Source organism: Sturnira hondurensis, unplaced genomic scaffold, assembly GCF_014824575.4.
Source record: "Sturnira hondurensis isolate 20B ecotype Veracruz unplaced genomic scaffold, ASM1482457v3 Scaffold0008380, whole genome shotgun sequence".
Lineage (NCBI taxonomy): Eukaryota > Metazoa > Chordata > Mammalia > Chiroptera > Phyllostomidae > Sturnira > Sturnira hondurensis.
In genome coordinates this window covers 1,857,981-1,873,847 of record NW_028081011.1, presented here as the reverse complement: position 1 = coordinate 1,873,847, position 15,867 = coordinate 1,857,981, and the positions used below count along the sequence as shown (strand labels likewise).

Genomic DNA, 15,867 nt, shown 5'->3' with positions numbered 1-15,867 from the left:
GCCTGGGTGGCACGCCATGTCCCCAGTAGGGGGTGTGCTAGAGACAAACACGCCTTGATGTTTCCCCCTCTTTCCCCCTCCCTTCCCCTCTCTCTAAAAATAAATAAATAACATCTTTTTAAAAAAGTCTTTTGGCAGACTGGTTGAAAATCGCTGGATTAAAGGATAGTGAACAAGATTATGTGCTTTCTTGAGGGTGGTCATTGCTTTTGAAGGAGCAGATCTGAAGGGGGGTCCTTTCAAAGATGTGTTAAGATGGATGCACAGAAACAATGGACAGGATTTGCTTAAGGCAAAGGTAGGCTTTTTGCCTAAGAAGTTTTATATATGCTTGGGGCTTGACTATCCACCATGATCTGCCCAGTTAGGAATTTATGATCAGATCATCTTATGAGCTTACTCTCCATAGAACCTCTATTTCATCCACATAGGGTTCTGTGGTATGGTGTGGTATAGGGTTCTGAGGATTAGCCGATATAACTCCTGAGCCCGAAGACGCTTAGTACAATAGTAAGTGATCTAGAAATATGTCATTGCTATAATAATTACGACTATTAGTGTCACAGGCTCTGCTGCACATTTATTTTGGAACAGTGGGAAACTCACTTTGTTCAGAGCTGGTTCCCCTTTTTTGGAAATGGGACCAACCAACTAACAACCAAATACTTTGAACATAGTCAAGTCCTGCGTGCATAGAGGCAAGTGTTACTGTGGCCCCAGTTTCAGGCTTCCTGTATCCAGGAACCAGTCGGTCTGATAGGTTTGATGAATGCAGTAGCGGGCAGGGTGGGGTACAAGGTGTCCAACTAAGGGACCAAACATGTAACTCCTATATTAGGTCCTCAGGAGAGTAGTGGGGAATTCCATCACCCAGATCTCTGATATTCTCATCTTTTCAACACCAGGTTGACCATCTCCCCTTGATGTCCCAGTGAGGTTTTGTCACTTTGACCCTGGATCCTTGCAACTCACTCTGTGAAGCATGAACTCATAATAACAAGTGCTCTCTATCTGATAATAGCATCCCTGAGGCAGGAAAGGCCATTTTCTTTTGCTTTTTCCCATTGAACCAGTAACTGCAGTCTGTGAATTCTATCTCCAAGACCTCCCCACCTTCTAACCTTTTCTGCTTCCCTAGCCCTAGTGCAGGCTTACCTGGGTTGACCTTTCAGCAACTGGATGATCTTGACAGCTCTTGACTATGCATGATACCTCCAGGTTCTTCTACACCCACTGTTAGAAAAACTTCCCGGTATAGTACTGCTGTGCTCACTGCCCTGCCTTCCTGTCCCTCTACCCTCCCTCCTCAAAACACACTCTTACTAGCCAGCTGGGGGGAAAGTAGGTGGAAATACACCTCATACCTTACACTAATACAAGTTCAAGGGGACCCCAAAACAATTTATTTATAAAAATTGTTATTCTTACATGTTTAAAATTCGGTCACCTGAAAAGTACTCTCCATGTGATGCAATACACCTATTGAGTCATTCTTCCCCTTGCTCAAAACAGTTTGTGAATTTGTCCATATTGATGCCTTTTAGTACTTCTGCCAATTTTTGTTTTACCTCTTCCACATTGGCAAATTGTTTCCCTTTGAGGATTGTTTTTCTTCTGGGGAAATAAAAAACAGTCGCCAGGGGTAAGATCAGGTGATCAGGTGAATCAAGATCAAGATCAGGAGGGTGGGGCCTGGAGGCCGTGCTGGTTTTGGTCAAAAACTGCTGCGCACTCAGCGCAGTGTGGGCAGGTGCACTCATAAATCACCCCTCATGAAATGGGCAAATGCATTGAAAGAGTCTTTAAAAAAATTCACCGAAGCCAAATGCAGCCTCTCACAACAATGCCAGCTGGCACACTGATACAGATGGGTTCCTAGAACACTTACGTAGCTGGGGAAGCCTATACTATAAGAGGCCCACCCTCCAGAAGATAATTCAGGGGTTTTTTTGGGGGGGTCCCCCCTTGTGTAAATTCCTAGCAGATAAAATGTTTAAATCATTTTTAAAAGAGAGCAAGAAGAAAAATGAAAAGAACTACAAGAAACCATGGAGACTTTGTGTTAATCTATAATAGGCCTTTCTGAGTTAGTATACAAAACCCAGAATCCGTAAAGGAGAAAACTGACTGAGGAATCTGCCTATGTAGAAATCCAAACAATGTATGACAAATACCTACAGGCAAAGTCAAAAGAATGACATTCAATGACGCAGCTGGAGGAAATATTTGCAATTATTAATGGTCACAGGACTAGTTTCCATAATAAAGAGCCCCTACTAATGAATTCGAAAAAGCCTGATTATCATAAATGGGGAAATATATGAATCATCATCAGTTCACAGAAAAAGAAATCCAAATGGCTCTTAACCATATGAAAAGTTTCCCCAACCCACACATAAAAGAAATGCAAATTAAAACTTGGCCTAGATACCATTTTTCACCTGATAATGACAAAATCCAGAAGTTAGATGACACGCTGTTGGTGGAGCTGTGTGGAAATAGGTGCTATCATTCACTGTTGCTACATCCGAACGTGAGTACCATCCAGCTATAAAAAGGACAAGTGAGGAAGCTCATTGCTGGTGCTGAGCCATCTCTGAGCTAAATTGATAAAAAGGCAAAGCAATGAACAGCAGGCAGAGAAAGGGGAGGAAGAATGCACCTACTGTGTATAGACATCTGGCTGAGTGTGCATGACCTCTCTGGAAAGAAAAAAAAAAGGCGACATTGGTCGTCTCTTAAGGAGAAGTGGGGCCAGGGAAGGGAAGCATCCCTACGTGCCTTTGTACCTTACCTTTCGGGCCTTATGAAGTTTTACTTATTCTGAGCCAAACACATAAGTACTTTTTTAAAATATCCAAATAACGTTGTCACTGGTCAAAGACCCAACTCTTTTACTAGCTTTCGATAGTCACCTAAATAGTGACTACCCACTTCATTTTTCTTAAACCAAACTGTACATGTCGGGGGGTCGCAGACACCGTTCCCCCACCGGCTCCCCGCCATTTCCTCTCACACTCACTGCCCAGAAAGAGTCGCTCACCACCTTGTTTAGCCCTTCCGGTCTATGTGCATGCTGGTGAAGAGCTGTTCTTGTGGATGGCCATGGTCCTACATATGAGGTGTTATCTCTCGGGTCATGTGGAGGATGAGTTGGGTCATTGGGTTGTCGTGTGTCATACAGCCTGCCTCCCCTACCCACGTATTTTTCAACATAATACATTCATATGCCTACTTTGCTTCCTCCGTTAGTCATCTTTGTAACTGCAGTCAGCCTGAGACCTTACTGTCCTAGTGCACTGCCGGCACGAGCACGCTGGGCTGCACAGTGTAGCTATCGGCACCCCTGCCTTCCCTTTGCGCCCCAACCTGCCCCTCCCAACTTCAGCTTGTCTGAACCCGGACATTTTCATTATTGAGCTTGGTAATCTCTACATTCGGAATATGCGTTCTCTGCTTCATCTGTCACTTGGGCCTAAAAGCAAAGTCAACGAGCAGTGGCATTGCTAACACCTTTCGGGTGTGTGCGGCCAAGCCCGCCACCCCTGTGATGACAGGTCTCTTCTCGGGCAGCTGTCCTCTTCCTGGAAGGTCTTTTTTTTTTTTTTTGGCCCCCTAGCATGATTTACTCATTTTTCTAATTTTATTTTTAAAAACATGCATTTCTGGGATACATGATCTGTATATTACATTGCACGCCCTCCACCCACAGTGAATTGCTCTTACATCACCATGTATTGGGTCCTCTTTGCCTTCTCCCATGCTCCCCACGCCCCTTCTCTCTGGTGACCACACGCCATTGTGTGTCTGAGTTCCTGCACGACTGGAGAGACACAGATACTCAGTCCCTCCTTGGATCTGGCGTATCAAGCTTTCTCTAGAGACTTCCTTCGGGGTTCTCTGAGTGCCCCCTGCCCCTGTCTGGACTAGCTACTGCCCAGGAGCAGACTGAATTCCTAACTGGGTTTCAGATTTCACATCAGGTTCACAATGAAAGCTTGTGGAGTGAGGGGATCTCCTTAGTCTGGAATGCAAGAGCATTCAAAATCTGGCCCCAGCCTGTCTCTCCAGTTTGACCTTCCTAATTTTCCTCCACGCACTTTACACTCCAGCTGAACTGGAGGAATCCTCACACATGCTATACCTTTTCATCCCTCGGAGCCGTCAGGCTTACACTTTTCCATGTTTGTATGTTTGTATCTCACCCATTCTCCTGCCCCCGGAAAGCTGTCCCAATGCCTCCGGAATTGACGCTCCCTCACTGCTATCTGGCCCTCCAAGGCCCAGGGTATTTTCTACTTTAAATCACGTATTTGCTCTTTGGTCTCTCCAAGGCCGGTCTGTCAAAGGTCAGCTCTCTCTGTCTCTCCACCCCCAAGTCCTGCCAAATGGGGTGAGAGGGAACAAGGGGACTGGACTGTGGACATTGCAGGACAAGGACTTTGTGGCCTGTCCAAGACCCTGATTTGTTTTGTGGGGCTCTCTCCGTTGAAATGGAAGAAGGTTTGTCCCAGCATAGGTACAGGTGTCGCTCCGTTAAGGACTCATGGGGAAGGTGTGATCTTTTAAGGGAGAGATGGGAAGGGGAGCACCTGGATGGGGTGCAGGGGTGTCCCTTCTCCTCAGATGGGATACTTCTGTGCTCAAACCTCTTTTACAAAAGACCCCAGACATCCTAGTTCCCTTCTGATATCAGGAGAAGGTGGCGTAGCCTGCCCAAAGCCTCCTAGTTCAAGCCTCCTGACTGGCCATGAGCCAGGCCCTTGAGACCCTGGCTCAGCAGAGACCCTGGCTGCTGGGTTATTAAGCCAGATGTGTGTGGCCCTGCTGGTTATAGGGTGAGCTTGCCAACTGGGTGGTGTCATGGACATGCTGTCTGTACATGTTGATGTAGGATTAGATAAATTGCTCCCAGGGAACAGCTGAGAAAAAGAGAGAGCAGAGGCAGCTGGGGCGCTGAACAAGAAGTCACTGCAACCTGGGGGCTTCCAGAAGAGACCATGAGAGTCCAGGAGTTGGCAGAGGCCCTGGATGGCTCACAGGGCAATCCTCCTATGTCAGGCTGAGGTACCTACCTACATCGGAATGAGCATGGGGCCTGTTAAAACTCGATTCCTAGGGCATCCCTACCCCCAGCCACTGGATCAGAATCTCTGGAGGCAAGGCAGAAATTGATATCTTAAAAAAGCTTCACTCTTACCCCCACTGGAATGAAAGAACCACTGCTTTATTGGGTAAACTTGGCCCGAACTTGGGTAGGGGATGGGGCTGTCTATAGTACAGCTTGGATGGATCCAAATGAGGCGCAGGTTAAGAGGAAGCGGCAGCTCCTGTGAGGGTGAAGCCCAGATGACGACCAGCCTGGCTCCTTGAGGTGCTAAAAAATACCTTTCCCAAACTAGCTTCTCAGCCTTCCTGCTACCCCCACACCTGGAGGTCCCTCTAACCACAGCCGAAGTTCAACAGTTTCAAAGAGGCATCCCTGAAATGGAAGAACAAACAGCTTTTGGCAACAACACATTAGGTTTCCAATCTTAAGGGAACCAAAACCCAGACAGGCCTGCATGGCCTTGTACAGGTCCTGTGGGCCCTTGGTAACAAGGCCCACAGATTTAAAAAGGTTAGTGTGTGAAGAGGACAAGAATACAGTGGTTCTCAGGGAGCACAATTCCTTCCTCTTTCCTACTCCCTACATCCCCCAACCCCCTTCTCTTTGTTCCTTTTTTGTGTTACGAAACCAGTTTAAATCCTTCCTGGCTTTGTGAGCAGCAGCTAGGGCAGGTTACAGAGGGTGGAGGGTGTCCTGGGAAGGGGGGTTTGAAAGCCACATCCTCCCTCCCCGTTCTCCCTCCGCATTCTTCTTCGTGTGCTGCTAGGCTGGGGGCAAAGAACCCCTATGTTCCGCAAATTGCCTGGTCGTGGCTGGTTGTTTCCATGGCAACCAGAGCCCACTGAGGACTATCGTGAAAGGACCTCTGAGGAGGAGCCTACATGATGTCCATTAATGTTTAGTTCAAACAGCACATACTGAGAGCGTCTTATGTGCCTGTACTGAACAGTCACTTAGCAGAAATGCAAGTGGGTTAAAGGTGGTCCCTGGCCTCCAGGGGCTGACAGTCTCCTAGCTGACTCACCTCCAAGCACCCCCTGGACTACTTCAGTGGTTCTTAAAGTGGGACCCCCAACTAGGGGGGTTGGAAATTCCATGACGTTGGAATTTGTTAGAAATGCCAAATTTCAGGGCCCTTCCGAAGTCTAGCGAATCAGAAACTCGGGGCAGGGGTGGGAAGGTGTTACCCTTGTGTTTTAACAAAAGCCCGGTAGGTGACACTGATGTAAGCTGAAGTTTGAGAACCACAGATGTAACCAAAAACGTCACACAATCCCAAACTACAGCTCCCATCTTATGAAAGAGGAAACTGAGGCTCTGTCCTGCTCTGGTGTGGAGACTAGTTGGCAGTTTACAAAGGGGTTAGACTCTCAGGTGCCTCCTTCATCTTATTCCACCTCTGCTGCATCTGTGATGTGAGATGGTGAGAGGTATCCTTCCTGGATCCTGCCTGGAGACACCCAGGCCCATGGAGCCACCTTACACTCTATGGCTGGGCCCGAGACAAGGCTCTCCCAGCCCACCCTGCACCTGTGAGCATAGTGACACATGCGGGGCAGAATGAGAGCCTCACAGCAGAGCAGAGAAGAGCTGGGAGTCGAGTGACAACCACCAGCCCTAAATGTGACACTGAGCTGACATTATGCTCCCAGCCAAGGCCATCCAGGCTTTGAAGCCCCTTACTGCCCAAAAACCAGTCCTGTGACCCTGTCTCCTGTGTTCACTCACATACAGCGTCTCTTTCCAAGCTTCTGCCCCCACAGACTCTTAGGGTCCTATCTTACACAGCCTCTGCCTGAACACCCCCCTCCTCACATGTGGAATCACCTCGTTGGCAACTAATGGCTTCCAGGCTCTCCTCGTGCGTATCTGGAGACCAGGCGCTCGCTGCTTTTTGGGGCAGCCCATCCAACTGTGAAATCGCAGACTGGCTTAAGTTTCCCTTTGAACGAGCTGACATACATCCCGCGTAATTTCTACCTTTCACAATGCAAGTTAATCTGATGCTGCTTAACAGAGATTACAGGCTTCTTTTTTTTAAGTGTGATATGAAGTAAGAATATGCTAATCGTATCTGACTACTCTCCCACCCACCTTTGCAGATAAACAAAGCAGGTGCAGCAGGTGCAGCGTACCAACCCGATACCGGGAGGATAGTCGACCTGGAGCCTCCTTCCCGCCCCATCGTCCCTGAGAGAGACCCTGGCAGTGGCTGATGCATTTGGGGGGCCTCTTCGTTTGTTTGTTTTGGTGGGGCTTCTTTTTAAGTGTAAGATTACAAGTACAGCTATCCAGAAGTTGTTTCAATTTGTTATATAAAGTCACAGATGGATGGTCTGCAATGACAGAAAAGTTAAAACTCACTCAGTAGTGTTTCCAGTTTTAATTTTCTTATATATTCTTGTTTTTCAGCAAATGGGGATTTTGGAGCTTGAGCAACTTGAGCTTCAGGAACATCTGCCTGAGGCCCAGGGCCCTTCTCTGGGCCTCGGTGTTTCATCTGTAAAATGGGGGTGAACCAGCCCAATTTCTGAAGTTGGTTTAAGTATTAAACAAGTTCAATGAAGGGGAAAGGAGATATTGTCGTATTTCCTGATATTTAAAGATGAACGCTTGGCGTTTGGGTATGAGAGGAACTGACGGAATGGGCCGAGGCGAGGAGGGGAGACCCAGAGCAGCTTCTGTGCCTAGCATCCTGCACGTGGCAGACCTCAGCGAAAAGTCAGCGCGAGCCCCCGCCCCCGCCAGCCAGTGAGAGGGGGGGACTGGCTCTCTCATAAAAGATAAGGGGACGACCACTTGTCACCAATTACTCTTTCTGTTTTTCAGGATTATTTTTCACAAGATTCTTTCCAAACAGCGTGAGTACATGAAGTACATTCCTGGGGGAGGGGTGGTGCCCACATTAGGGCTCAGAGAGACTTTTCACCCCAGCAGCAACTCTCTGGGGCCTGCAAGAGAAACCCTTTGCTTCTGGGGTATCATGTTCCACAAGGAAGGACACCTGATCAGGCCTCTCCTGCAGACCCATGGCAATAACAGGATCATTTTAATCATTTTGGCAGCATTGCCTCTGCCGAGAGAAAAAAGGTGCTGCTGTAGCTCAGTTGTTTGAATTCAAACAAGTCTGGCATCATGCCTCAGAACCTGTGTTTTCAAAAGGGACTAGTGTTTCATGTGAGGAGGAAGTAGCCCTGTGAATTCCCTCCTGGCCTGAGCTGCCCAGTTTGCATTTGGCTGTCCACACTCGGTTTGAAGAGGGCATTGAGGTCAGCCTCCTGCCCCTTTTAAAGTCTTCAGAGGACAACCTAACTCCTGGCATTGGGGCCCCCAGTTCCAGATGGCCACTTGTAGCCACCCAACCCCAAGAAACCAGGAGCCTCGCAGGCTGCAAGTGGCACCCCACCGGTCCCTGCAGACCCGCTTGCAGAGACACTCGGCCTCCTCCCACATCTTCCAGAGCAGTGGCTTCCAAATGTCATGAAGCAGAGAAATCACCAGGCACCACACCAGGAAACCTTGTTCTGGAAAACGGAGGCCAGAAGCTATTTACACTTTCACAAGCATTTTTTTACCCTGCAGGTAGGTCAAGAAGTACAGAGCTAGAAATATTGGGGAGGTTCATCAGGAACACAGCCCCACGCCCTGCATCTGGGCCCCCACTGCAAATCCAGGCCCACGGGAATCATTCAGCAGCACTGCCCTTGGCAGGCTGGCCGTGTGCCTCCCTAACTGTGTGGCCTTGGACACTCAACTCCATTCCCCTTCTCTCAGACAAAAATGCCTGCCTGGCCTGCCTCCAAGGAAGAGAGATGATGACCATGAAGATCTGTGTCCCATAAAGCCCTGGAAAATTACCCAGAGTTGTCAGTCCTTGGCCTGAGGACTCAGGGCTGGAACTCAGAAGTAGCTGCGGGATGAGATGAGGGTGAGGCGGGGTGAGGGGGGAGATGGACAGGTGAGAGGCATGAGCATCTAGCTGCATCGCTAACTTCAAGCAGAGATGCTCATCACAGAGGAAGCTTCCAGATCATCACATGCAACCTCCTCGTTTTACAGATGGGAAAACTTAGTCCAGAGAAGTTGAAACACTTGCCCAAGGTCACACAGTAAACGTAAACCAACCAATGGTATGGCTGGGACCAAAGCCCTTGCTTCAGCATTCCTACCCAAAACTTTTTCTACTACACCACTGGGCCCAGGACCCATGCCAGTTCCTTCCTTCCCCTCTCCCTTCCCCTGCCAGCTACTCCACTTCCTCACTGAGCTGTGGCTATGGCCATGCAGCCCCAGCTGCCCCCAGGCCTCAACTCTGTTGACCTAGTTCCAGTTGACCTGGCCAGTACAGGCAGCGTGGTCTCTGCCCTCCTTGGCCCAAACTAGGCTTCCCTCATATGAGCAGGGAAGGGTGGGCAGCTGGATTCCCTCTTCCTAAAGCTCAGCCTCTGGCCCCTACTTGTCCATCCCACCCTGTTCCCATGCTGAGGAAGCACCCACCTGGGAAATTGGGAGTGGATGCCTGTGGCAGGGCTGACCAGCTGGAGCAAGTCCCGTGTGAGGGCCATCCTGCTTTCCCATGGCTTAAGTCCCATGGTGGCCTCTTACGGGTCAGAGAGGTGTGGCGTGAGGGATTAGGGGTGTAGCCCAGGGTATCCCTATCCAAGAAATATCCCCACCTGGAGTTCTCCTGCCAGGCACTTAAAGCAGCAGGCCAAGTCTAGATCTGGTTCCAGAACAGTCTCTGCCTTGGTCAAGGCCCTTACCCCTCATCTCGTAAAATAGCACGGAAGCCCCATCCACCCAAGCCCAGGCTTCCCGTGGGGATTCCACAGCAGGGCCCAGGGGAGCAAGGCCCTTTGGGACACACAAACTCCCCACTCCCTGCAGTCCTCTCTTTGGGGGTTAGATCCCTGCCTCAGGAGATAGACAGACATGACAGTTCCATACCCTGGGACCTTGAACAAGTGCACGGCACTGAGCCTCAGTTTCTTCATCTCTAAGATAGAAATAATTACAGTATTTCATAGGATCAACATAGGATTTATCATGTGGGCACTCAATCGCTCTTTGAATGAATGAAGGAAGGAAGGAATGAATGACAAGAAAGGTGACTAGGATGGTGTGGCGTCTGGAAACCAGAGCAAATATACCTGAGCAACCTTATTTCCTAAACAGCTCACCTTGCCTGATCCAAACATGCCTAAGAGCTCTCCCCTTTTCCTACCTCGTTTCATGAGTGTTTCACCATTTGGCTCTCGCTGGGAAAATGTATGGTTCTGAAGGGAGGGACTGGCAAGTAATTAGGTGGCTACAAGCTTATGAACAGAGCCTGAGGGTGTCTGAGGAGGGACAGACTGTCCTGGGCAGACTGAGCAGGAATCTGGGGGTTGGCACTTGCAGATGCCTGGGAGTTTTACAGACAGACAAAAGGCAGAGGTGTCAGAGTTGATGGAGATGTGCAGTTTGCTTAGAGCACATCTGGTGGGGTTCAGTTAGGCCCATGGGGAGTGGGGAGCAGCGCATGCATTTTGGGTTCAGGAGAGACACGATGGGGATTTCGCCTGGGCAGGGCAGGGGGAGGCGTGGGGGCTGGTGGAAGAGGCAAAGTTGAGGCCCAGTCCTGCACCTCAGAGGCTGAGGAAGAGAGTGAGAGTCAAGGAGGAGGGAGAGGTGCAGGCCAGGCCCCTGGGGTGTGGGGCAGGGCTGGTGGCTGTGTAGATCTTGGAGCAGGAGACTGTGGTAGCCGAATGTCTGACTGTGCCCAAAGACACATAAAAGGCCACCATAAAAGGAAGGTGTCTTCAGACTGAGAAATGATGCAGACAACTCCATAACCACAGCAGAATTTATGACGGGGTAATTTACATGCAGGAAAACTGGGTCAGAGCAGACAGACAGCCCAGCAGTTCTGCCAAGATGATGCCCCACTGACAGACCCCTGTTACAGGAATTCTCCAAAGCACAGTTCGGGTACTCATGATTGACAAGACAAAGGATGCAGTACAAGCCAGGGTCTATACCTTCCGGGGGTCTTGTGATGGATGATTGTTCAGAATCAATACTATAGTAATCAATACTATCGCCAGTTTGATATTTATCTGGGTTGTCATGCCATCCTGGCAATTACTAACAAAAATATTTATGGCTGCTTGTTTATGCAACACAGACACTCACCGACGAGGAGGCCCCAGTATGCTTGCTAAGGACAATGAGGCCGGTCAAAGGTAACTGCATGAAAGATACCTGGGGCACAGAGATGGAGTTAATTTTGTTCACATTGCTATCTACCAGACCCCCACCCGAATCTGTTAGATTTTTAAAGTGCTAGGTAGCAAAAAGGCACTCAGCTACCAGCAACAGAAAACCCAATCAAGAAAGCCTTAAATAGAGGTTTTATTTCTCACACAAAACAAGAAGTCCAATGTATGTCTGCTGCTGGCGTTGGCTCAGCAGGTCAATAGCGTCAGAGCCAATGTTTCTGTAATTTTCCTAGCTTTTCCCTCATGGTCTCAAGGTGAGGTGACTGCCAGAGCTCCAGACATCATATCTGTGTTCAAGACTGAATAAAGAGTGGAAGGCAAAGGGTTTCCAACCCTGCCTTCTGCAGATTTACATTCATGTCCCATTGGTCAGAGCTGAGTCACATGGCCACCTCTAACTACAAGGGAGGCTGGAAAAGTTGACCATAGGATTGTCATGACTGGATTAGACCAAAACTGATACACTGCTGGGGCCAGGAAGATTGCAGAGGCAAAAGGAAGGGAGGGAGGGAGGGAGGGAGGGAAGGAGGGAGGGAGGGAGGGAGGGAGGAATCAAGAGTTCTTTCAGCCTGGCTGGTGTAGCTCAGTGGATTGAGTGCAGGCCTGCGAACCACACGATCACAGTTCGATTCCCAGTCAGGGCACATGCCTGGGTTGCAGGCCAATTCCCAGCAGGGGACTCATGAGAAGCAACCATACATTGATATTTCTCTCCTTCCCTTCCCCTCTAAGGATAAATAAATAAAATCTTTTAAAATAAAAAAAGAGAGTTCTTTCAGTAGAGGAGAAGGGTACTAGGCAGGCCCAGGGTATTGTGCCTACCGTGTGCTCAGAGATTCATACAAAATGCTATGGGACCACCAAGGATGTGAGTGACATGCTCTACCTGAGGAACAGTGGTCAGGCAAGGCTTCATAGAGGAAGTGGCTTGTTGGACCATTTGACATTTGAGGCAGACTGTGAGGAGCCTTGACAACCAACCACTCTAAGGAGTTTGTGCTTTCCCCGGCAGAGAACACTTTTCCCTCACTTTATTCTGTCCGTTTCTCAGCAGCACATGACACCTTTGACCGCCCCAAGAGGCAAAAAAAGATGGAATCCTGACTGATGTGTCTCATCTCTGGGTATCCAGCTTCCTCCCTGCAAGGAAAGGATGGTAACGCTCACCCTGCCACACACACACACACACACACACACACACACACACACCGGCCAGCTGGGGTAAAGGCAGCAGAGCGAGTGAGGACATTGTTTTTGAGTGCGCCCCCTTCCTGTGTTCAGGGCTCCTCACTGCACCTGTTGGTCCAGGGCAGGGTCTACACTCCAGACATTGGCAGGGACATCCTCAGAGACCCAGCAACCACCAGGAGTGCCCTGAACAATGGACCGGGGACCAGGGAGAGCAGCGTCCTGCAACCATGCTTGCCTTGGAGCAGTGATTCAGACCCGGAAGCTAAGGCCTGATGACACCGTGGCTCCCGTCTCCTACCCAGCTCCCCGGGGCCTTCCAGGAGGCGCTGCCTGCAAAGGGTGGGACTCAGGCCTGGATGGGGAGGAAGGAGAGCAGGCAAGCTGGCACTGGAGTGGCTTCGACAATAGGAAAGAGACAGAAGCCTAATATTTAGGATAAATGTCTGTTACATGAATGAGGACCAGGTAGACTGTGATCAGTCCAAATTCTGCCTGAATTCTTTGAGAGTCAATGGTCTTCCAGATGCCCCAGCGTGTGAGGTCCAGCCCTCCATGGTACCCTTCCCCAAATCACCTCAGTGACAGCATCCCCCACCTCCTGAGGCAGGCTGTTCGTCTTCAAATAGGCCCCGCCTGCCACCAGACCAAGATCGGGCCCAGAGGGAGTTGGCCTCAGGCTGGCCTGCAGTGCGTAGGTTCTTGACTTGGTGCAGGAAAGATTTCACAGCACGAGTCCAGGTGATTGCGAGTGTGCATTTATTAAATAAAGCTGGGGACAGTGAGACAAAGGAAGGGCCCAGGATAGAAGACACAGCAGCACAGAGCCTAGAGTCCAGGGGTGTCAAATTCATTTTCACCAGGGGCCACATCAGCCTCACGGTTGCCTTCAAACGGCTAAGTGTAATTTTAGGACTGTATAAATGTAACTACTCCTGAACAGTTAAGTGAGAGCTCGGCATTGTCGCTGGGTGGAAACAAGGTACCGGGCCAGATAAAACAGATGGAGGGCCAGATTTGGCCTGTGGGCCTTGTGTTTGCCACCTGTGGCCTAGACAGTGCTCTGCTTTGGCACCCTAGATGTTATGGGAAAGGAGTGAGCCATGCTGGGCTGTAGTCAACTCTCTGGAGATTCAGAGAAAAGGGGCCCTGGAGACAGGCCCAGGGGGTTAGCCTGGGGCCGAGCTGCTCCCCCTGCTGCCCCGGGTTGTACTTCTAGTGGGGACCCTTAGAGTTTAGGAGATGTGTGCCCAGAGGGAAGAAAGGTGTGAATGTGCTCCAAAGAGGAACTGGGCTGGCACCCTTTGGCCTGAGGATTTTTATCTCTTTTCTGCAGAAGGGCAGCGAATCTCAGGGGAGGCCTCTGACAGACCTAGGTAGGCCTAGGAGGGATGGAAAATCACCAGGTGGGGAAACCGTACCATGGGAAACCTGGGAAAAGGCCTGCCTGGGACACTGCCTGCCGACCCAGCCCAGGACAGACAGATGCCCGGCTGAGACTGGGGTCTGGGGTGGGCCTAACCGGCACGACAGGATGCAGCTTTAACTTGAGCCTGACAAGATGCATCAAGAACAATGGTCAGCAGAAATGGCACCCAGAAACCAGCTCCAGCCAATCAGACTCTGACACCCCAACCAGTCACCCTTCAGGGGTTTTTGCGCCTAAAAACCCTGCCCTAAGAGCAACCGAGTGAGTCCCAACCTCCCTGGGCTGGCTCCACTTTTCCCTCTTATTCCCCACGAATAAACCCTGCTCCTTGGCTGGCTGTGTCCCTTTGGTTTCCTGAGCAATTCCGACCTAACAGTCTTAGGGGAGGGTTTCAGCAGCATATTTATCCACTTTCCAGGTGCATTCTTTAATTTGCTGAGGAATTAAAATGAGTGTGCAGGGGAGTTCTGGGCTCATTCTCTGCTCAGCTTCACTGTTCTACTTTGATCCTAGGTTTATCTGGCTCTAATCGGGTTCTTGTTATTTGTTTCCCAGACTCTACTCGTCCCCGGGTTTGGCTGGCACCAATGGGGGCCCGTTATCTGTCCCTCTGGCCGGGGTGATTGAACTGTTTATGCAGTGGTTAGGAAGGAGAGGTATAAACTATTTGTTCTCAAGTGTCCTTGGTTAGGGAAGATAAGGGCTTATGATTCACCAGCTCAGTGGTTTCAACCCTTTTTCATCTCATGGCACACATAACTAATCACAAAAGTCCCTCAGCACACTAAAAAAATATATTTTTACCAATCTGACAAAAAATAGATACAATTTTTTGTTCATTCATGCCGGACAGCTATTGTTTTACTGGCTGTTGTCACTGTTTTTTTTTATATTTTTATTTATTTATTTGTCTTTAGAGGGGAAGGGAAGGAGAGAAGGAGAGAAATATCAATGTATGGTTGCCTCTCGTGAGTCCCCTGCTGGGAACTGGCCCGCAACCCAGGCATGTGCCCTGACTGGGAATTGAACTGAGATACTGTGGTTCGCAGGCCCACGCTCAATCCACTGAGCTACACCAGCCAGGGCTGTCACTGTTTTATTTAACAATCTAAAGGAAAATAAGTCAGGGCCCCCGACTAAACAGTCAGGTATTGCGTGTTTAAAAATTCCGGAGGGACGCTGGTGTGACATGGCACCCTGGTTGAAAATTGCTGCAGTAGCTGTCTGTGAATTGTTCAAATTTGGGGGCTTTGGTTAATTGTCATGTCTCAGTTTCCCCATTCCACTTGTCGAGGAATTTCCCTAGCTTCTTACTATCCTGCCTCAGGCCCGCAAACTGAGATCCCAGCTGATGAGGACACTGTATCGCGCCGCAGTGGAATGGACCCTGCTCTCCCCCAGCGACCGGGCATAGTAGGCAGGAGCCAGCACTCTGGTGTTTTGCCACCTGGGTTCAATCCTCACGTAACCATATGACCCTTGATCATTGACTTTGATCCTCTGTGTCTCAGTTTTGCTGTGTGAGTATGGTGGTGACAGCAACTCCTACTTCGCAGGATTGTCGCAATGATTAAATGAGTCATTACATTTACCAGGCAAATATTTATCCAGTGCCTGTCATATGCCCAGACAGGGAGAACCGGAAATGTTCTGTTCTTGGGGTTAAGACTCTGATCTCATGGAACTCTCATTCAGTCAAGGTGTGCTGATGGCCTGCTGAGGGCCGGAAGTCAGATATCTGGTGACATTGAGCCACTGTCTACAGCCATTGCACACCCCAGCCAACAAAGAGGTGCAGTTGGAGAAAGAACCCTGCCCGAGGTCATATGGCCAGTCAGGTGGGACCAAGGCGAAGTTTGAGTCTTTCCTGTACACCTCAG

The 15,867-nt window shown here is 49.6% G+C and overlaps 1 protein-coding gene across 1 annotated transcript in view; it reads right to left on the bottom strand.

Annotated features, from left to right (window-relative positions):
* The window catches only part of POR (cytochrome p450 oxidoreductase), a 76,887-nt gene extending 67,184 nt beyond the window's left edge, over positions 1–9,703 (bottom strand). The window contains exon 1 of the mRNA XM_037054789.1: positions 9,608–9,703. Coding sequence (XP_036910684.1) covers positions 9,608–9,688 — 81 coding nt within the window. The 5' untranslated portion in view covers positions 9,689–9,703. The remainder of the gene's footprint in view (positions 1–9,607) is intronic.
* Between the last annotated feature and the right edge of the window lie 6,164 nt (positions 9,704–15,867).